Source organism: Mesoplodon densirostris, chromosome 15 (genome assembly GCF_025265405.1).
Source record: "Mesoplodon densirostris isolate mMesDen1 chromosome 15, mMesDen1 primary haplotype, whole genome shotgun sequence".
Taxonomy (NCBI): Eukaryota; Metazoa; Chordata; class Mammalia; order Artiodactyla; family Ziphiidae; genus Mesoplodon; species Mesoplodon densirostris.
The window spans coordinates 18,639,739-18,661,305 of NC_082675.1; the positions used below are offsets into that span (position 1 = coordinate 18,639,739).

At 53.9% G+C, this 21,567-nt stretch overlaps 1 protein-coding gene across 1 annotated transcript; it reads left to right on the forward strand.

Moving 5' to 3' along the window:
• The first annotated feature begins 2,434 nt into the window (after positions 1-2,434).
• On the forward strand, positions 2,435-7,497 carry SELPLG (selectin P ligand). The gene is made up of 3 exons (XM_060119245.1): positions 2,435-2,500; positions 6,005-6,738; positions 6,799-7,497. Exons 1-3 carry the CDS (start codon positions 2,449-2,451, stop codon positions 7,495-7,497), a joined length of 1,485 nt encoding a protein of 494 aa, XP_059975228.1. The 5' UTR covers positions 2,435-2,448.
• Positions 7,498-21,567: the final 14,070 nt, after the last annotated feature.

A 21,567-nucleotide genomic window follows, 5' to 3' on the forward strand; every position in this document is an offset into this window, starting at 1 on the left:
ATCCAACATGCACCCCGGAGAACTTTCTTTAGGGATAGTTGAAACATTCCCCATCTTTTAAAGACAGAAATACAAGATGGAGTCAGGTTTGTTCTTCTCTGTTACAGATGGCTGGTGTGTGTCTGTGTGTTGGTCCCTCTGTCTACAGACAGACAGATATCCTCTGAAAATTGTCAGTCGTTATACTAAAACCAGGTGTAAGTCTCAGTGAATTCATTTGTGAAAGGACCTCACTTCCTCTGTACCAGGCCAGCAAATGTGGGTACGACAGTTGAGAGTTGGGTTATTTGGAGGGTGGGAGGGAAGGCAAAAGAAATCTTAGCTATCACTATGGTTTGTGTCCCTGTAAAGGGTCACAGAACATTCAACAGATATATCTGCAGTATTAAAATTTCATGGGGGCGGGTGGTAATTAGGGAAAGTAATGTCCGGAAAGGCTCCTTGATGGGGCTGGGGTAATTGATTAGAAAAGGTTGGGAAGTGCAGGATGCGAAATGTGAGGCCAAAATCCTGCAGATGGCACGTCCTGTGCAGCTGTATGCCTGTTTCCCTGCCTCACTCCTGTGTCCACTCCTGCAACACGCCTTTAATGAGCCCCCAGGACGCCAGGCCTGTGAGGGCCAGGGATCCTGTGGAGACTTGTGGTCTGGTGGGGGCGGTAGAGCAGCCACAGTGCCTGTGCTCCAGTGGGCCAATGTCACAGCGCCCACCAAGCACCTGCCCGTCTGCTAAGCCCTGGGTGTGTAGCGTGAGCCGTAAGGTGTCTGTGGTTCCTGTCCTCTTAGTGTTTATGAGCTGATGGGAATGAATGTTTTGACAGTAAACAAACATTTTTAAAAAAAGGTTTAAACAACCGGACTAATGATGCCTGGGCAATCTGGGAAGGCTTCTTGGAGGAGGCAGCATTTGCTTCGGCTCCGGAGAATGGCCAGGTCATGTTCACAGGTGGTACAGAGCTGTGACTATGAGGTGGGCTCTGGAGCAAGACCAACCAGGTTTAAGTTCCTGCTCCTTCTCTTACTGGCCATGTGACTTTAAGCACCAAGTGGACCTCAGTTTCCCCATCTTTCATGTGGGGTTAATACGAGGAGGCTGTGGGGCCCAAGTGAGCTAATAGTTCATGCAGAGCTCTCAGAACAGCGTCCAGCACGTTGTCTACACTTGATACACAAACCAGAGGAGACCAAAGCTGTGTATGGCGCCCAGGACGTACTGTGGAGACAGGTTTCTGGGGCTCCCGGCCCCAGCTTCTCTCTGACTGACAAGCTCAGAAGTGTGTCAAAGCTGTCCCAGGGTTGTAGATTTTTCAGGGATGTGGCCTTACATGCAGAACGACAATGACAACACCTGGCCTTTATTGAGCACTTACTTTGCGCTAAACGCTCAACCTGGATCAGCTCGCTTCAACACATAACAATCCCACAAAGTGTAGGCGCTACTGGTATCTTGTGCTCCAAGTGAAGAACCTGTGGCTCAGAGAGATGTGTTCAGTTGCCCAAGATCACACAGCTTGTAAGCGACAGAGCTGGGACTGGATCTGGTTGGTTACTGGATTTGATCCTGAGCTGGGCCAGGTCCTGTCTGTTACTAAACCAAAACTGGGGTCTGCTCGCTTGTGTGCAGTAAAGCCAATCTACGGACACCATGTTGTGGTGAAGGAAAGTGCAGTGTTTATTGCAGGGCGCCAGACAAGGAGTCCAGGACAGCTAGCGCTCAAAAAGCCCAAACTCCCCGATGAGTTTTAGCAAAGCAGTTTTAAACGCCAGGTGAGGGAGGGGAGTTCCAGGGACTGTGATCAGCTCGTGCACAATTCCCTGATTGGTTGATGGTGAGGTAACAGGGTGGCATCACAGGGGTTAACATTATCAATCCTCATGCGCCAGGTCTGGGGTCATCAAGTAGTTAATTTCTTCCATCTGGTGGGGGTTTTAGCATGTGTAAAACAACTCAGGAAATGTGCATCAGATACTGTTATCTAGGTACTTCAGGAAGGAGCTAAAGCAGAGGAGATGGGGGAGGGGTCTGTCCTGGGAAGGCCCCACAGGGTCCTGCTGGGTTACATGTCCAGTGCAGCAGGACTCAGACCTGTGCTGCGATCTGGGGGGACACCTGGGCCTCCGCTGGATCCCCTCTCTCGAGGCTGCTTAACCCACACCCTGAGACGCTCAGTCTTTTGGATCCTGAGATTTCAAGCTCTTGAACGCTGGGACTCCTGGGATTCAGGATTCCAAATGGGAGGTCCCAAGCTTCTTGAGTCCTACAAGCACCTTTCCTGAGTGGTCCAGGGCAGCCATGTGGCGCAGTCTCCAGAGCTGGGGTGTGGCCCCTGGCAGCTCGCTCCTCCACACAGCCTGGGTGGGGCTTGGGGCAGAAGCACCCTGGTTTCGGGTGAAGACAAAACGGGCAGTGTCTGACCTCCTCCGTTAAGCAAGCAACAAGAAAAATAGGATGTGGCATCTCCTTGCCCCTCTCTCTGAGCCCTGCCCACCCCACTCCTGTGGTAAGTGACTGTTTTCCTGCCATCAGAGGAGAGAAGAGGTGAAAGGTGGGGCCTGAAGGAAGTGACTTCTCTGCCCTGAGCCTTGCTTCCCTAATCTGTGTAATGGGAACCATAGCAGCCAGTGCTGGAGTGAAGATGAATGAGGCCCGCAGATGATGAGATGATGAAATGATCCATCCGCAGTGGGGGTTTTATAACGCATCATAAATGTGTCTTAGCAAAGCTTAAAGTGATTATCCTACCTGCCGTACACAGCGCTTACACTCTGCTCCTCTCCTTGTTACCTGCGTGGCTCTCTGGAGCCACAGAGCCTCTGGGAGCCGTGTGGGTTTCAGTCACATGGGCTGAAGCCTGCCCAGCCACGGCCTGGCTAGAGGCTGCTGTGTCCCTGGTCCCTTCCCCTTGAAGCCCACAGTATGGCAGGTACTAGGCACCTGGATTGCCTGAGACTGACTGGGACGAGGGATTTTCAGTGCTAACACTGCGGATGTCTGGGATAAGCTGGTCGCCTTAGACAGGCCCAGGCAGGGAGATGCCGGTTTTCCCAGTGCTCACGGTTGCATCCCAAGCAGGCGGGGAGGTCTCTGCTCTCACACAGGTCTTTGCAGCTTCCCTAACTGCTTCCCTAATGTAGGGAGGTAGGGAGGTCGCCATCTCTGTACTCTCCCTGAGTTGGAGGCCCCCCTCTCCTCTGCGCCTCTGTCCACAGCGCCCCCTGCTGGATGCCAGCATCTGGGGATTTTCCCTGCCGCATCATTCCATTCTCATCTTTGAGACGGTATCGCCCATTTTACAGATGAGGAAACTGAGGCTCAGACTTGGTGAAGCGATCTGCTCAGGTTACACAGCGGCTAAGTGGTCTCTCCTCCACCCCAGGCTGCCTCTGTGTGCAGGGGACTGTGGGGATGGGTGCATGGGGAGAGCCCACATTGGGGAACACAACCTGGTCCCTTCCATAGTACCCTCCCAGCCTCCGTGACTCGCCTAGTTACCTCCCCGACACAGGAACTGGTGGGTTGCGTCTTCTGTTTTTGTTTCTCCCTCTCTGCTTCCAGGAAGTGACTGAGGGCTCTGCCTTCCAGGAACCGAGAACTGCCCAAGTGGGGGTGGTGGGTGTGAGTCTTCATAGTTATGAAATATGTCCCAGAGCTGGTGGCTTATTCCTAAAGTCCCCCACCTGCAGGAAAGTGGGGCAAGGTTAGGCCATATTCTCTTCCCCCAAGAAGGAACTCGACCCCCTGTGCAAAACAGTCTACCTCCCAAAGGCAAGTTCAGAGGCAAAGAGTGTGTGTGTGTGTGTGTGTGTGTGTGTGTGTGTGTGTGTGTGTATAACACACTTATTAAGCACCTACTGTGAGCCTGGAACTTTTGAATTCCTCATCTCATTGCATTCTCCCAACAGCCCTGTGAGATGGGTAGTGTTTGTTGTTCCCATTTTACAGATAAAACTGAGGCTCAGAAAGGCAAAGATCTGGGTTAAAGTCATTCCTCTTGTAATGGACAGAGCTGGGACCTGAACATCATTTTGTTAGACCCCACAATCTGTGCCCTCAATCTTGTGCGCTTCATAGCACCCAGTACAGAGGGGGCTGACCCTTCTGGATGATATGGCCTTCAAGGTCCTCCTTAGTCTTACTTTGCCCTCCATTCCCCAGCTGGGTCCCAGTAGCAGCCACAAACCCATCAAGCTAAGCTGTTTTCCAAGCCTTTGCTCCTTCTGCCCCTCCAACTAGATCAGGTCTCTCCACAAAGCCTTCCTGAGTCCTCGCTGGCTTTGAATCTGATCTCTGCCACTCGGCAGCTGTGTGGCTTTGGGCAAGTTGCTCTACCTCTCTGAGCCTCATCCCTCCTCAGTAAAGTGAGGACAACTGTGAGAGCCAGATGTGTCTGGTGCAAATATCATCAAGATTGGTTTAAGAAATGATTTTAAGATAAAATCAGACTGGCATTTTAGAAACCATCATAATTCTAACTAACGTGAGAGGTTGGATTGAGCCTAGAAGCTGAGGGATCCGTGAGTGAGTTACAGTCACTCAAAGAATGATGAACAATTGCTCTCTGCCCCGAATTACATGAAGTGCAAGGAAAGGTATTGAATAAATGGAAAAGAATTTGAAAAAGAATAGATATATGTATAATATATGTATACCTGAATCACCTTGCTGTACACCTGAAACTAACACAACATTTAAATCAACTATACTCCAATTAAGAAAACAAACAAGGAAAGGTACTGGAAATTATCCAGGCTCTGCCCCAGACACTGTGCCTGGGACTGCATATTGCTGAAGGGTGCTATGTCAGGGAATCGGGTGATATATGAATCCTGCCCCAGGACACAGCTGTTGGTCACCACAGGAGTCTCAGCTGCAAGATTTTGAATCCCACAGATACCAGCCAGTGCCAGGGGAGTGTAAGGGGAGAGAGGGAAATCCAGAAGGCATGAGCATTCACAAGGCCAAGTAGAAAGATCAATGAGATGTCCAAAGGGAAAGGCACTGCCCTTTCTGGCTACCTGTTCGGGAGGCTGAGGGGTGATACCAGGATGGACAGTGGCCCTCCCTACTCACAGGCAAATGAGATGACCGTCAACTCGCTGAGGATAGCCTCTTCAGAAAAGATTTGAGTTTATCTCCTGGCCCCAGATAGAGCAGTTGATGGCTCTGGGTCCTTGAGGACTTATGGGATAGATTTACTGAAAGAACTGAAGTAGCTGCCCTTTGTGGGAGCTGGAGATGGGAGCAAAGTGCTAAGGGCTTTGCAGATATCACCTCATGTTATCCTCACAATAGTCTCTGGATAGGTGCTGTCATTCCCATCATGTAAGTGAGAACCCGGCCAAAGGGAACTGGGCCAAGGCAAGACACCAATAAAGGATGAGAAATCTGAGAATCTGAGGGACAGGACAGGGCTGTGTGGGATGGGAGCCAAGATAAGGGAAAGTGGAACAGAACGATGTGGAGAGAGGAGTCAGGATCAGACTCTGAGAAGCCTCAAAGGGCCAAATGAACAGCTTTATCCTGCAAACCTGCAGCCACCAAACTCTTGCTCACAGACCCCATCAGTGGACAATATAGGAACATTGATCTATTTATTAATTGTATAAAGTACCACTGCATCCGTGATATATTATAAATGTATACAAAAATAGAAATGAAGAAGTGACATAAAAGTTAATATAACTAGAAGATCTAATATTATCTTTCTGCACCCCAATAGATTGTCTTGCCCACAAATAAAAAGTTTTAATAAAAAAGAATAAGGAGGCAAACACATTTCTATGCACCATGTAGAGGGAGTTAAAGGGCTACCCGCCAGATGGATTCACTGATGTTGATAAGTAATAATAGCTGCTATTTGCTGAGGGTCTTCTGTGCACCAGGCATGTGCTGGATCACAAGGATGCCCCAGGCCAGATGAGCTCCCAGCTGTGGCCATTGAGGGTGCTTGGCAGGTTCAGGGGTACAGCTATCCTGACACCCCTCTGTCCGTATCCCCCTCCAGGTGCCATGTTTCTGAAACTCCTACTGCTTCTGGCCCTGCTGGGCCCTGGCAGCAGCCTCCAGCTGTTGGAGACCTGGGAGGATGGAGCCGAGGAGGCCCCAGGCCCCCTGCTTGTCCGTGGCCGGAGAGAAGTGGATGAGGACGACTCCGACATATATGACTATGACATGCAGACGGACCCTCCAGAAATGCTTAACTATAGCACCGAGGCCCCCAAGCTTCTGCCTGTGATGGGAACATTGGAGCAGAGAGAGTCTGCAGGGCCTTTAACACCTGAGCCAATCACTCTGGAGGTGGCCACAAGGGACCCTGCTGTCCTGGATGCAGGAGGGGCAGCCACTGGGAATCTGAGCATGGAACTGGTCATACGGGTCACTCTGACCAAAGAACCAGCCACTGTAATCCCTCCCGTCATGAAGGATCCATCTACAGAATCAGCTGCAGTGGAGGCCCTGTCCACAGGGCCAGCAGGCAGAGTGGCACTGGCCACAGAACCTGCAGCCACAGAGGCTCTGTCCACAGAGACCCTGCCCACGGAGCCAGCAAGCACAATGGCACCAGCCACAGAACGCACAGCCATGGAGGCCCTGTCCACAGGGGCCCTGTCCACAGAACCCACTGCCACAGAGGCCCTATCCACAGAATCCACTGCCACGGAGGCCCTGACCACAGAACCCACTGCCACAGAGACCCTGTCCCCAGAGCCCCTAACCACAGAACCCACTGCCACAGAGGCCCTGACCACAGAACCCACTGCCACGGAGGCCCTGACCACAGAACCCACTGCCACGGAGGCCCTGTCCACAGAACCCACTGCCACGGAGGCTCTGTCCACAGAATCCACTGCCACGGAGCCCCTGTCCACAGAATCCACTGCCACAGGGGCCCTGTTCATGGAACCCACAGTCATAGAGGCTCTGTCCACTGAACTGGCCGCCACAGCAGTTCTTTCCATGGAGCCCACTACCACAGGGGCCCTGCCCACAGATCCAGCCACTGTGAAGACTCTGCCCACAAGACCTGCTACCACAAGGGGCCTAACCACAGCCCTTGCTGTGCCCTCTGATCCTCCCAAGAGCACCATTGTGGCAGTTGGCAATTCATCTGATAAATTGATCTACAAATGGAAAAATGGTCAGAGTCTTTTCCCCCGGAGCTCCATGGCCCCAAGCCCCACAGAGGGCCTGCTTGACCCCAGCTCGGTGAAGCAGTGTCTGCTGGCCATCCTCATCCTGGCCCTGGTGGCCACCATCTTCCTCGTATGCACCGTGGTGCTGGCCATCCGCCTGTCCCGCAAGAACCACCTGTACCCCGTGCGCAATTACTCCCCCACCGAGATGGTCTGCATCTCGTCCCTGCTGCCCGAGGGGGGCGAGGGGCCACCTGCCATGGCCAACGGGGGCCTGCCCAAGGCCAAGAACCAGGGCCTGAAGGCGGGGTCTGGGGAGGACCGCGAGGGGGATGACCTCACCCTGCACAGCTTCCTCCCTTAGCTCCCGGCCCGGCTGCCTGAGCAGGACAGCCCCCAAGCGGCCTCCACAGCCTGCTGGGCCACCACCCATACCCAGGCTCTATGCCATGGGTCCAGGCTTCCTTGGAGCCCCCCTGGGGATGGGAATGTTTAGGGTGGGAACCCTGGCCGCCCTACACAGGACTGAGAGCAGCCAAGGTCCAGGCACCAAAGCAGGCCTGGCAAACGGAGCCCCCAGTGGAGGCTGGAGAGGCCGCCTCCACCTCCCTGCCTCCCATGTGTTCTTTTTTTTTTTTTTTTCCTCCCATGTGTTCTTGGCCCCCTCTAATGCCTCCCACGGCTGCTGGAATCTCATCCCCATGTGCCCAGAAGGACTCAGGGTTCCCTGCCCACACCCCCACTGCCACTTTCTTCTGGTGGCCATGGTCTCTGCACAGGAAGGGGGCACTTTTGGGGGGGAGTACGCCATTCCTGAGTTCATTTCCTGTCACTCCCCGTTTGGGGTACTCTCCCAGGAGCCCAGGGTGAGGGCTGGGCAGGCTTGGAAAACCCAAGACTACGGGCTTCTTTGGGACTTTGTGGACAAATGAACTTCCATCTGGTGACAGAGTGACCCCCGTCCCGCCCTCCCTCGCCTCCCTCTGTGGCCTTGTTTTAGGGTGGGCTCTGCCTTGTTCACCGAAGTCTCCCAGGGCCCAGCTCGGCGCGCGGGAGAGCACAGACACTCAGTAAATGTTTGGTAAACAAGCGATGGCTGAACGAATGCTTCAAGGTACCAAGGTGCCTCCTTCAGGTGGGGAGTTGGTCCTTTGCTGTTCACGCCCAGCCCCAGGCCCCTCAGGAAGACCCCTGCACGGGCTGTTGCGGTTACTTCAGGGGGCATCTTGCTGTACCCTTGGGCAGCTGGGAGGCGGGGTTCAGGCTGTTGGAGGGCAGAGGGTGCTGGCCTCGGGAACCACTTTTTTCAGCGCCTCCTGTGACCCAGTTCAAGCCTACAGAATTTGGTTCCCCCCGCAGATCTCAGCCAGATGCCCCTCTAAACATCAGTGCCATCCTCCCCAGAAGCCCACCCTGACCCCTCTGTTCCACATGGGGCCCATCTCCCGTTAACACCCAGCGGCCCCTCCTCACAGGGGGAGCCTGGCTACACCCTACAAGGCCTTCCTACAACTGACCACTTGTCATGTAGAGTTGGGGGCTAGTAAACTTTTTCTTAAAGGGCCAGACCATAAATATCTCAGGTTTGGCAGGCTGCGTGGTCTCTGTTGCAACTTCTCGACTCTGTCGTCATGGCATGAATGCAGCGATGGACTCTGTGTCATAAATGAATGGGTTTGGCTGAATTCTATTGAAACTTTGTTTACAAACAGGCAGCAGGCTGGGTTAGGCTCTATAAGTTAGCTTGTCCCCGACTTAAGTGTAGAGTGACCAGATGTCCCGGTTTGTTTGAGACTGCCCTGATTTTAGCACTGAAAGTCCTATATTATGGGATATAAGACTTTCAGCTCCAGCAATCAGGACAGTGGGTGGCCCTATTTAAGCACTGAAACCCACGTGGACACTGAGGGTCAGATCAGGAAGCCAAAGGCTTAAGAGAAGTGAAGAGCCTGGCTTACTTCCTGACAGTGGTTGAGCTGGGATTCAAACTCTTGATTTTTGCTTCCCAATGCCTTTTAGTCATTTTTGTACAGGGAGAAGGACAACACACACACACACACACACACACACACACACACTTCTACCTTCTAATACATTCATCTCAGGGGACTTTTTCTCTTCTAGAAAAACACCTCCAGGGGCCTCTTTGGGAATGCAGGACCCCTCCACTCCAGGGCATAACCTGCAGAGAGAGTTCAGAGAAAATGTTGAATCTGAGAGGTATTGGCTGCAGCTCGGAGAGGCAGGTTGGGGGAACAGGAGAGACTGGGGAAAGGCAGGAGGAACATGAAAAGCATCAGGGCCGTGGGGGACAGATCAGGGATGAGTGGAGAATTGTCTGCTTCTACCCTCCCCCACCCCACCCCTGAACCTCTAGAACAAGTGTGATACACAGGAAGTTGTGTTCAGGGTGCTTTGGCAGGGGCGCTGGTGGAGAGGGTTATCTACCGTGGGCGGGAACAGCTGACCCTGCAGAAGGCCGGTTCCTAAGGGAACAACAGGAGTTCACTTCGCCTTTGGCAGTGATCAGAAAAGTCGGGGGGAGCTCCACATCACGGCGGTGGGGACCCAGAGGCTGAAGGACTTGGGGGCACATTTGGGCAGTCCCTCTGGGGTCTTACTTCCCCGTCCACCTGGGCAGGGAGCAGGTCTCCGCGTTCCCCTGAGGGCTCCCGGAGCGCCTCTGCTCCAGGCCGTCGGTTCTCCGTCTCTACTGGAAGAGGACCACCCCTCTGCCGCCCTCTCTTCAAGGTGCAGGATTTGTCAGCAGCAGGGATGGTGGGTGCTTGAAGTAGCCACCAGGGGGCGCCCGACACCAGCTCTTGGAGCCAATGGCAGCCTGGAGCTCCGTTGGTCCAGTCTCTGAGGATGAAGGAGGGATGGTTCAAACAGGACGAGGCTCCAAACCCAGTGGAGTGCTGGTATATATTTAACAACTGGCTCCTTGGGTGGATTGGTGCCCAAGGTATGATTTGCAGTGCTTGCCAATTTCCTTGCTGTAAATGCTCCCATGGCTGATTTTGAGAAACCAACCATTTATATGGTAGATGATACATAATGCCAATGTGGTAAATAATGCCAACAGGGTAGGTAATAGTAGGATGTAGTAAAATCATGAAGAAGTGATGAGTTTTGAGTATTGAGGACCTTGGTTTTTAATATAATGTAATTTAACTGTGAAACAACTGACTCACAAAATTCTGAAAATTTGACAGCTGGCTCTCAGAAACTGGTATAGGCTGGCTCCTGCATCTCAGTGTGTCCTTCCCCTTGTCCAGACCTCCCCTTGCCCTTGAACATCACCCCCTGAATCTCCCCATCCATCCACTGAGCATGAGAATCTGCCACATCTCCATGGATCCCCTCAAACAGCCTAGGAAGGAGGAACTAGGATTCTCCCTGTTTTACAGAAGAGGAAACCAAGGCTCAGAGAGGTGAAGTCACCTGTCCCAGGTCTTACATGAGGATCTGAGATTGGAACCCAGACCTGTATTAGAAAGCCACGTTCTTACCACTAAGTTACTATCCTTGAGATCACAGCGGGGTTCTGGGAGAATCCCATGCCCCAAACTCCCACCGCTGCAGACCTGTCCTGGCATCTGGAAGTCCCCCGTCAGTCACCCTTTGTGGCTCCTGGTAGCTGAGGGAAGGCATTGGGACTCGGGAGAGTGACAAAGCCGAACCCAGCTTGCAGAGAGCAATGACACAGCAGAGCTGGAACCCAGGACAGAGAGAGATGGCTGGGACAAGGAGCTGGAATTTACTGGGCACTCAGTCCATGCCCAGCCCCATGCCAAATGCTTTATCTGCCTGATCGTATTCAGGCCTCACAACAACCTGTGATGTTGAGACAATTATTATCCCACTTTACTGCTATGGAAGCTGAGGTTCAGAAAGCTGGACCGTTGGCTCTAGCAGGTCGCACTGCTAAGAAACCAGACTCTGCTGACTTCAGCTCTGGTGCAGGGAAGGAAGGAGGGTAGACAGGAAATGAGGGTCAGGAGGTGGCATGCTAAGTTTACTCCAGCCCCTTGTCCCTTTGGAGGGGGGACTGCCAGCCCTGCGGGTGGTTCATCTGGCAGCTGATCTGGGCGAAGGCTCCCCAAACCCTCCCTCCACATCCCACCCCCACCTGCCACTCAGCCAAGCCTTACCCGATGCCTGGGATGGGGTCAGTGCTCCATAAACCATAGCTATTAGGATTATAAAATGCAGAAAAAAGACTGGAAGGAAATACACCAAATTATTGAGAGATTAGCCATCGAGTGTGGGATTATAGGTGAATTTTATTTGCTTCTTTCGACGTTTCTGTGTTTTCCTAATATTTTTCAATGTATGGAACAAAACCGTAAGTGTTTAGGAAGTCTGGGGGTCCTGGGTCTCCCCAGCTAGTGAGTAAAGCCGTCGGTCTTTAGCTATTAATGCCCACACAGGAAGGCTCTGAGCTTGTGGTCCTCACCTGGGGGCAACTTTGCCACCCCAGGGGACATCTGGCGATATCTGGAGATACTTTTGATTGTCGCTACTTGGAGGAACATTGCTGGCATCTAGCAGGCGGTCAGGGACCCTGCTAAACATCCTGCAGTGCACAGGACAGCCCCACACAGCAAAGAAGTGTCTTGTCCGAATGTCAGTGGTGCTGAGGTGGAGAAACCTTGCTTTTCCCACTCGGCAGTGAGGGCCCCACGGAGCTCCCCTTCTCAGAAGTTTCTGGAAACCCAGAGGGGCCTCTGTGTGGCCATGAACTTGGTTGCTGAGCGTCGTTTTGGTGGCTGGAAGGCTGTAGCCCTAGATGCCCAGGCTCTTGCCACTTGGGGGGCCCGCAGAGCCAGTGCCCCATGCCTGAGGCTGGCAAAATAAGGATGCTGTCGCTGAGCCTGGCAGGGGGACAGCCTTGGAACTGTTCTCCTAGGAAGGAAGGAGAGAGGAACAGGTCCAGGGCAGGAGACTGTAGAACCAAAGGGGCAAAGACTAGTCTCTTTCCCAGGCACATGAACCCTGCGGGGGGGCGGAGCATGGGCAGATGAATCAAGGTCCTCTCCTGTCTCAGCACTGCTTCTGGGCTGCCCCCTCCCTTGGGGAAGTCCTTCCAGGAGCCCCTGTTGTTCTGCCTTGTGTCTAGCCTCCAGGCCCCCTAGAGGGACAGGCTTCAAGGGATTTCCCCCAGAGTTTCAGTGGCCCCTCAGCACATCAGTGGATACAAATGAATCTGTAGGACAGTGGGGTACCTAATTCCACCTGCTGAAGCTCCTGGAACACGACTCCTGCCCTGCTTAGACCCCCATATCACCTATTGACAAACGTGTTGGCTGGATGAGTGCAGGAAATCTGTCACCTCTCACTTGCACTCTGCTCCGGCCCCATGAGACTTCTTGTTCTTTCTTCCTCACATGCTCCTGCCCCAGGACCTTTGCACTTGCTATTCCTCTGCCTGGTATCCTCTTCCCAGATGTCTGCGTGACTGGCATCTTCTCATCCTTTACGTCTCAGCTTGAATGTCACCTCTTCAGAGGGGCCCTCTCTGCATCCCTGCCCCCAATTTTTCTTGAAGACGCCTCCATTTTCCCCTTCCAGGTACAGGTGACCATCTGGAGAGACGTTATTGATATATGGATTTTTGCTGTGCAGGGGCGGGGCCCTCTGTCCCTCACGTTCACTCTCTCCTTTTCACTGCACAGTGCCTGGCACACAGCAGGGGTTCAGGAAACATTTACTGAATGAACAAATGGGCAAGGAAGGTTAGCGAGGGTGTGAGAATGGAAGAAAGGCCATGTGATTGGCAGAAATCAAGGGAAGCTTAGGTTTGAGGCGCAGAGTGAGGCAGACTGGGCTCGGATCCCCGCTCTGCTGTTTACAAGTTTCTGGACATTGGGCAACTCTAACCGCTTGGAGCCTTAGCTTCCACACCTGAGAAATGGGGAGAACAGTCCTTGCTGTTCGTACGGCTCTGACATGGCTGGCGCACTGCAGGGGCCCAGCTGGGGCCCACCCTGGAGGGATAGTCCCTGCTTATGGGGCAGTCGTGGACCCTCTGAGGGGAACTGTGGGGCCTCCACGTCCCCCCAGGCCTGTCCCCCCAGCCCCTGTGGTTTGCCTAGCAACTCCCACCCTGCTGAGCTCGCCAGTCTTTTGGCCTAAAATTAGCTCACAAATTCCTTGGCTGCCTGGTTGGTGCTTCCAACCGACAATTCAAACCAGATGTTTCCAGCTGTCAGGGGCCCTTCCCCCATGGCCAGCGCCTGCGTGTGCCCCGGCGAGGTCGGACCCTACCCAGGAGAGATCAATCCGCTACACGCACTCAGGGCCCCGGCAGCGGGGCAGGTGCAGGAGCCAGCCTGGCCCTCTGGGCTCACCCCTCCGAGGATGGGGGCCTCCTCGCCGGCTGGCCTGCTGGTGGGTGAGGGCTGCGGTGAATAATTGCTCTGCCCTTTTCCGTCCAGGAAACTTATGGAGCACCTGCTGTATGCCAGGCCTCTGTATTCGCTGCTGTCCAATGCTGTGAGAAAGATTGTCAGTCCGAGGTGCCACCTGTGTTGCTGTTGTTATTATTAGTGTATGTATTTAGTGCCAGGTACCAAGGCTCATTGCATTCTCACAATAACCCAAGGAAGTGAGTGTTACTATTACCCCCATTTTACAGATGAAGGAACTGAGGCCCAGAGTGGTGGGATGACTTAGCCCAAGGTCACCCAGCTCTGAAGCAGCAGAACCCAGAGGTCCCTGAAGGGCAGGTGGTCTCAGCTCACCCTGGGTGCATTTTGCCTCCTTGCCGTCACCCCCACGTGGCCCTGTCCCTCCTGGTGGATGGATCTGGGGGTTGTGGAAGACCCTCTCTATCAGGCTGTCCCTGGGCTCAGGTGCAGAAGGCTGACTCATGGCAGCTGCAGGAGAGCTGGTTCATTAGGGAGCCCCGGGAGCCAAGTTTCTGGTCCCAGCTGAGTCAGAAGCCAGTGGCCAGGGGAGAGCTGGGGATCTGCATGGGCTTCACAGGGGCTTTATGTGGAGCCCCTTCCCCTCCCCAGAGGTGGGACCCAGAGCCCTCTCTTGGTGAGGGTCCTCAAGAGAAAGGGTACGTGTGTGTGTGTGTATGTGTGTGTGTGTGGCATCGGGGATAAAGAGGAGAGGGGATTGATGCAGGGGGAGGAGAGGGTTTCACACACATGGGGAACCATGGTTGGCCTTCACTCATAGAGTCAAAGCCCCTGCAAATGCCCACAGAGGCCCTATCTGGCCCTGGTGCCCTCCGACCTCACTTCCTCCTACTCTCCCGCTCACTCACTCTGCTCCAGCTTCATTGGACACTTCTTTTCCACGCCTTGAAAATGCCAGGCGCCCCCTACCCCAGGACCTTTGCACTTGCTCTTCCCTCTGCCTGGACCGCTCTTCCCCTGATCACCTCCCTGACTCACTCTCTCACATCCTTCAGGTCTCTGCTTGAACATTACCCTTTCCCTGCTTTATTTTCCTCCATACCCCTTACCACCATCTTCCATACTTACTGTATATAATTATCAAGTTATCTTTTTTTTTTTTTTTTTTTTTTTTGTGGTACGTGGACCTCTCACCGCTGTGGTCTCTCCCTTTGCAGAGCACAGGCTCTGGACGCGCAGGCTCAGTGGCCATGGCTCACGGGCCCAGCCGCTCCGTGGCATGTGGGATCTTCCTGGACCGGGGCACGAACCCATGTCCCCTGCATCGGCAGGCGGACTCTCAACCACTGCGCCACCAGGGAAGCCCCCAAGTTATCTTTTTCATCATTTTCCAGTCCCACTAGAATGCAAGCTCTGTGAGGACAGGGATTTTCATCTGTGTTGTTCTCTGCTGTAGCCCCAGTGATTGGCACATAGTATGTGCTCAATAGGATTTGCTGAGAGAGAAGGAAGAACGAGAAGGGAAGGACAGGAAAGAAGAAAGGAAGGAGGGGAGAAGCGGAAAGATGGGAGAGAGCGAAGACGGGACAGACAATCTCAGTGTAAAGCGAGGGGACAAAGGGCAGGAGACTCATGAGACGATGTACGGAGTGTTTGGGGGACTTAGGGGCCCTGAAGTCCAGCTCCAAGCCCTCCCCACTTTGCCCCTCTGCTCAAAGACAGGCAGCCTCCCCCAACCCAGTTCCAACAGTGCTGCAAAGACAGTTCAGAAGAATCATCTCAATTCCTGCTCGTGATGGAGGGTGGGGATGGGCAGCGGGGGCTCCTGGGGAGTGCCCGCCCGAGGGCACCCCGTGGGCAGCTGGCAGAGCAGGAGAACAAGGCCAGGTCTGCAGCCGGTGGTGCGTGTTTACATTCCTGCCCTCCGAGATGGCTCCCATGTGGGGTGCACGGAGCTGCTCCTTGCACAGGGCCCTGGGGAATGTAAATGTTTACAAGGCAGCTTGCAGCTGGCCAGGCCACCATGGCCACAGGAAGCCAAAGATCCTACTGGCTCTGGTGCATCCCCCCGCCCCCCAAAAAAGAGAGAGATGCAGTGTTCTTAATTTTTAAAGAAAACTTTGAGTCATAACCTACGTAAAGCACGACCATCTGAAGTGTGCAGCTTGATTTTTCTGTGTGCACGTGCCCACATAACCGCCACCCAGACATTGTACGTCTGCAGCCCCAGAAGTTTCCTTTGTGTCTCTTTCCAGTGAACACCCCCCAAGGGTAACTGCTTTTCTGACTCTGTCCCCATAGCTTAGTTTTGCCTTTGTTCTAGAACTTCCTGTAAATGGAATCACCCAGTCTGGGTTCGACCGGGTCCATTTCTTTTGCTTGGTGTGTCTATGAGATTCATCCAAATTGTCCACCTCCCATCTTTTCCTTCCACGGGGGGAAAGTGTCCACCGCATGGACCACAGTCTGTTCATCCATCCTCCCGTTGGTGGACATTTGGGTAGTTGCCAGGTTTTTTTGCTATTATGGATAAAACGACTATGGACATTTTTGTCTTCGTGTGAATGTGTGTTTTCATTTCTCTTGGGGAAATACCGAGAGAAGAGCTTTCTTCTTCTCTCATCTGGGAAGCACATGGTTAACTTGATAAAACCCACCAGACTGTTTTCCAAAGTGGCTGTGATATTTTTCTCCCCCCGTGGTGGTGGGTTGTTTGCTGGGGTGGGCAAACAAGTGGAAAATTCACTTAGAATCACAGAGAGAGAGGTTGGAGGAGCCTCCGCTGACCCTTCCTGGTGCAGGAAGGGAAACTGAGGTCCAGGTCACACAGTGCTTGAGGGGCAGAGCCCGGAGCGAAGAAGGCAGGTCTCTCAATTTCCAAGCTCGAACGACTCCTTGGTGAGAACCGATCAGTACCCCGTCTGGTTTCCCTGGAAGAGGCGTCATGCCAAGCCCTTTTCCACCACAGGGCCTTTGCATTTGCTGTTTGTTTCCTTGGCCCAGGAAGCTGTTCCTCCTGCTCCTTGAGTGCTTGATTCCTCTTGTCCTGCGGTTGTCAGTGCTGATACCTCTTCCAGGAAGCCAGCGCTGACCACAATTGCTAAAATAGCTGCCCGGACACCTGCCCCTGCCTCTTCCCAAGCTATTTCCTGTCTCCTCGGCCTTTTTATCTCCTTGATAGCATTTTGCAGGGTTCGGTTGTCTTTCTGAATTGCCAGCTGACTTGCTTCTCCACTGTCTCCCCTGATCGGAGCTCCCTGAGACAGAGCACAATTATGTCAGTGAATCCCCTCCCTGGGCCTCAGTTTCCCCATCTGTAACATGGTCAGGTTGGACTAGAGTCATTCAGCCAGTGGAGGGGCATTTACAGAGCACCTACTGTGTTCCAGGCACTGGTGGTGGGGATACAGTGACAGAAAAAGCCCTCGTTCTGGACCAGAGAAGCTGACAGTCTAGAGGCACATGGAAACAGGCCCTTACAGGCCAGTGTACTCTAGGCAGGGAACGGGGGTGCAGGAGCATAGAAAAAGCTGCTGATCTCCCTCCCCAGAGGCTGGGGTTCAGGGAGGGCTTCGTGGAGGTGGTGATGACTGAGCTACAAGATGTGCAGGTGGGTCAGGCACAGGGGCCCTTGGAGGGCAGCACTTCAGGCAGAGGGAAGAGCCCGAGCGGAGGTGCATCAGCATCTGTCTCATTCACAGCTCTCTCTGGGCCTGGCACAGTTCCTGGCACATGGAGACCTTGGGAAAGAGCTAGGGAATAAAAGAACATCTCTAGTTTACAGATGGGGAAACTGAGGCCTGGGGAGGTTTCACACACACTCGGCCTCCTTGGAGCCCCCGACTGGAGGCCTCTGCTCCATGGGTGTCCCTCCGAAGGCCAGGCCTGTGCTGTGATGGAGCTGCAGCCTGGGCCTCTCAGCCACATGAAAGGCTTGGGATATTTTTGCCCGGAGAGCAGGCCCCAGTGGCCTCGGGGGCTGTATAATTATAAGTGGCTCTGAGCCCACAAGAGGCTGGAGCTGGGGGCTGCGGTGGGCCAGGCGGCCCTCCCCAGACTCAGCCCAGGGAGGACTCTGGCAAAGACTCAAGTCCGGGTGAGGTTTTCCCTCCTCCTCGGCCCTAGCTGTTCAGCGGGGTGGCGGTGGGGGGCACGGTGGGCACAGGGTGGGGTCTCTGAATCGCTTCAAGGCTGGGCAGACAACCCATTGCTCTCTGCTTCTGAACATGCAGGTCGCAAGCAAGTGGCCCGGCCCCCTCCATGCCGTAGGCCTGCCCTTCCTTGCCTTGGAGCCATGGTGATGTGGGCTATGGGGGTCACCCGGGCCAGACCCCGCAACAGGTCCTGGAGCTGGAGAATGTGGACCGTGAGTCCCTCAGGACGGATGAGGAGTGGCTAGAGCCTGGGAATGTGGAGGGCAGAGTGGTCATTGACATGGCATCAAGCATTTACTGAGCACCTACTGCGTTCCAGGCACTATCCTAGATGCTGGAGTTACGGCGGTATTCAAAACAGGCAAAGTTCCTGGACCCCATACACCTAGATCATCTATTCAATAATCTTTAGGAAATTCTCTGAAGGTGCTGGGTTCCCATCTACCTCAGGGCCTTTGCACATGCCATTCTCACTGCTAGGAATCCTGTCACACCCTTGCCTTCCTAAATACCTCCTCATCTTCATGAGTGACTCTACTTTCACCTCCTCATGGAGGTCCCCAGGAGCTCCAGGACCAAACTAGTCCCCCCAGACTGGCCTCCCATAGCCCCAGAAATGCCCCATCCCAACTCTTAGCTCAGTTTGCAGTCAGATATTCATTTCTTTGTTTACTTGCTTATTGCAGGTCTCCTCTCTTGGTGCCTGTGTTTGCTCATCACTGATTCCAGGGCCTGACACTGAGCTGGGTGTAAAATCGATGCTCAGGAAATGTTTGTAGAATGAATAAAATTTAGGATGTTACAGCATTGGAACCTTATTGCTGGCAGGCTTGTGGCGGGCATCTAGACGGACCCCACATTTAGCTGCAGCCCAGAGAGGGGCAGAGGTTTGCCCAGCCACCCACAGCTGATGCATGAGGGGGTTGGAACTCAGGGATCCTTCTTTCTCCCATCAGTGACTGACATTTCGCTCTTCTGTCCTCAGGTAGAAGGTTGAGATGTTTGGCTTAAGGAGATCATTTGTGTCTTTGTGTGTGTGTGTGTGTGTGTGTGTGTGTGAGAAACATGGTCTGATAGCACTTTAATGGGGTCACTAGCCTGGCAATTTCACTTCCAGCTAAGACACAGAGGGGATGGTGAGGAAGCAAGGGCTCTGATCCCCAACAGGCTGTTGGATCCCAAGTAGGTCACGCCGCCATGAACCTCAGTTTCCACATCTGTTGAATGGGCTTTGCTTACTCATTCACCTCTCTCCCCCCAAGGTCTTCTGGAACCCGCTGGGTTTGACGCACAATGATAGGTTCTATGGGGGGAGGAAAACCCAGTGCTTTGGAGGGTGGAGGATTCCAGCCAGCTCTGCAGGGAACAAGTAATCACAGGCAACCGTGGTGTGAGAGGCAGAATAATGCCCTCCCCCCCAAAGATGTCCACATCCCAATCCCTCAAAACTGTAATATGAGTATATGTCACCTTACCTGGCAAAAGGGATTTGCAGGTGTGATTAAGTTAAGCCTCTTAGGGAGCTGATCCCGGATTATGTGGGTGGGTCCAGTATCATCACAAGGGTCCTTAAAAGTGGAAGAGGGATTGGAAGAGAGAACCAGAGAGGTGGCAGCGTGAGAACTCAGACCCTGCAGCTGACTCTGAAGATGGAGGAAGAGGACTGAGCTGAGGAATGCGGGCAGCTTCTAGAAGCTGGAAAAGGCAAAGACTCAGCTTCTCCCTGTGAAGACTCTGGGATAAACAAAGCTCGGCCGACACCTTGATTTTAGCCCAGTGAGACCCCTTTCTGACTTCCAGCTGCCAGAACGCTAAGATAATAATGGTGTGTGGTTTTAAGTCACCAAGTTTGTGATAATTTGTTATAGCAGCTGTAGGAAACTTATACACTTGGCACCTGGCCAGTGGTTTTGTATTGTCCAGCACGTTTACACCCTCTGACTCCTGATTTTCCCAGCAGCCTTGTGAACAGAAGAAATTCTCTATCCTCATTTTACAGATGATGAAAGAGGCTCCCCGTGGGGCAGGACCTGGTGAAGGCAGACCTAGATCCTGGGTCTCTCTGTCTCCGGTCTGGGGCTGCTCTGGACCCAAAGGAGGAACACAGAATGGGACCGTGACTTAGTCTGGGGCCTCTGGGCCACCCGTGCTGGAAGCAGGCCCTGTTCAGGTTGGTTGTACCTCTGCCCCTTGATCTCTTGGGATCCGATTCCCCTCAGCCCTCAGACTATTGGGGCAGGGGCTCCTCCCCAGGCGGTGGGCCCTGGGGCAGGTCTGGCCACTCCTGCTCACCTGCCATCTGGTCTAAGATGAGGCTGGGACACCCCCTGGCCATCTTCAAGAGGGCTCAGCTGTTACAACATGTCTGTGGGCGGCCACTTGCCCCAGGGGGCCTGTGTGCACATGAGTGTGTGTGTGTGTGTGTCCATTGGTGGACGGTTCCCCATTCCCTTAGGATGCAAGGTTTGGGGTGATCTCAGAGAAGATGGGAAATTTTCTAGTTTTATTTTCCAAACAGCTGCCCCTTCTTTGAGCAGGTGAGTCGGGGCTGCTGGCACCATAGAAGGGAATAGCTGCAACCTAGGGCCCTGGTTCCTAAAGGGTGGTCATGATCTGTTCGTTCACATACTCCCCCTGCTCCAAACCTTCACTGGCTCCCTACTGCCTGGTGGATGAGTGCCATTCTGAGACTGTAATCCTGCCCCGGTGACTTCTCCCGACCTAACCATCAGCTCCTCCCTTTCGTCCACTTCATGCTCCAGCCCAGTTTAATGACAGCCCCTTGTCCGTGCGTGGCGTTCCCAGCCACCTGCCTTTATCCACACTGGTCCTTCCTCCTGGGATGCCCTTCCTGGGTCTCCTCTTGCTGGGACTGTGCTCATTCACAGCCACATCCTCTAAGGCGACTTCCTTGCCTCTTTCTCTCAGGGGATCTCTCTCCGTCCTGGGGTTCCCCGAGCCCTTGACCTCTCTCCTGCCACAGACCCATTTCTGTTTTGTAAAAAAATAATTTACATACGTGTGCTTCTCCTTGGAAGTCTGCGAGCATCTTGAGGGCTGGGCTGTGTCTGATTTGTCTCTGAAATCTGCTCAGCACAGGGCCTGGTGCTGTACAGGTGTTCATTAAGCATTTGATAGATGAATGAATGAATGGTGCAGGAATGAATGAATGCAAAGGACTACTGTCCCACTGGATCCCTCAGGTCTGCCAGAGGGCCCAGTACCCTGGGTGAGCCTCTTGAATTCACCCTGCCTCACTTTCCCCATCTGGGAAATGGGGCCACGACTCCTGCTCTGGCCATTTCATTGGGGTATCACGAGGCCACAGATCTCACGAGGTTAGAGCCATAGGGAACCCAGAGGGCTTCCCACCCACCCCTGCAAATGGGGAAACAGAGGCCTGCCAAAGGAAAGGGCCTGACCAGGGCCAGACAGTGGGTTCCAGGACTCGCTCCCTGCCTCAGGCCTGACCCTCCATGCATCCCTTAAATGCAGCCCGGCTCCCACTCTGCACCCTGAGCCTCGGAAAACCTGAGTCACAGCTGGAACCAAGTGCGGGGAATTTTCCTCCTCATTTTCAGGGACCTCGGAACCTCCCTGACCTCATCCCCTTCAGAAGGCGAGGCAGGATCCCAGCTCTCCGGGCCGTGGGTTCTCCACAGGACGGCCCTGTCTGTGTGTCTGTCATCTTCAGACTGTCCTGGGGACCGGCGGTCAGGGAGGAAATGCCCCATCTGGTGTCCCCGGGGCGTGGAGGGGACGCCCATGGGTGTGAGCAAGGGGGGACTGTGTGTGGCCGAGCTTGGCCCCGCCCCTGCCCCTGTCCCCACCCCAAACCCACTTAATGAAATCAAGCTGGCCCTGCGGAGGGGAGGGAGGGAGGCGGGAGGAGGCGGGAGGGAAGGGGCG

Coding starts and splice junctions, on each gene's coding strand:
- SELPLG (XM_060119245.1), top strand. CDS start 2,449: ATGTGGCATCTCCTTGCCCCTCTCTCTGAGCCCTGCCCACCCCACTCC. Junction 2,501..6,004: donor CTGCCCACCCCACTCCTGTG/GTAAGTGACTGT, acceptor ATCCCCCTCCAG/GTGCCATGTTTCTGAAACTC. Junction 6,739..6,798: donor CAGAACCCACTGCCACAGAG/GCCCTGACCACA, acceptor ACTGCCACGGAG/GCCCTGTCCACAGAACCCAC.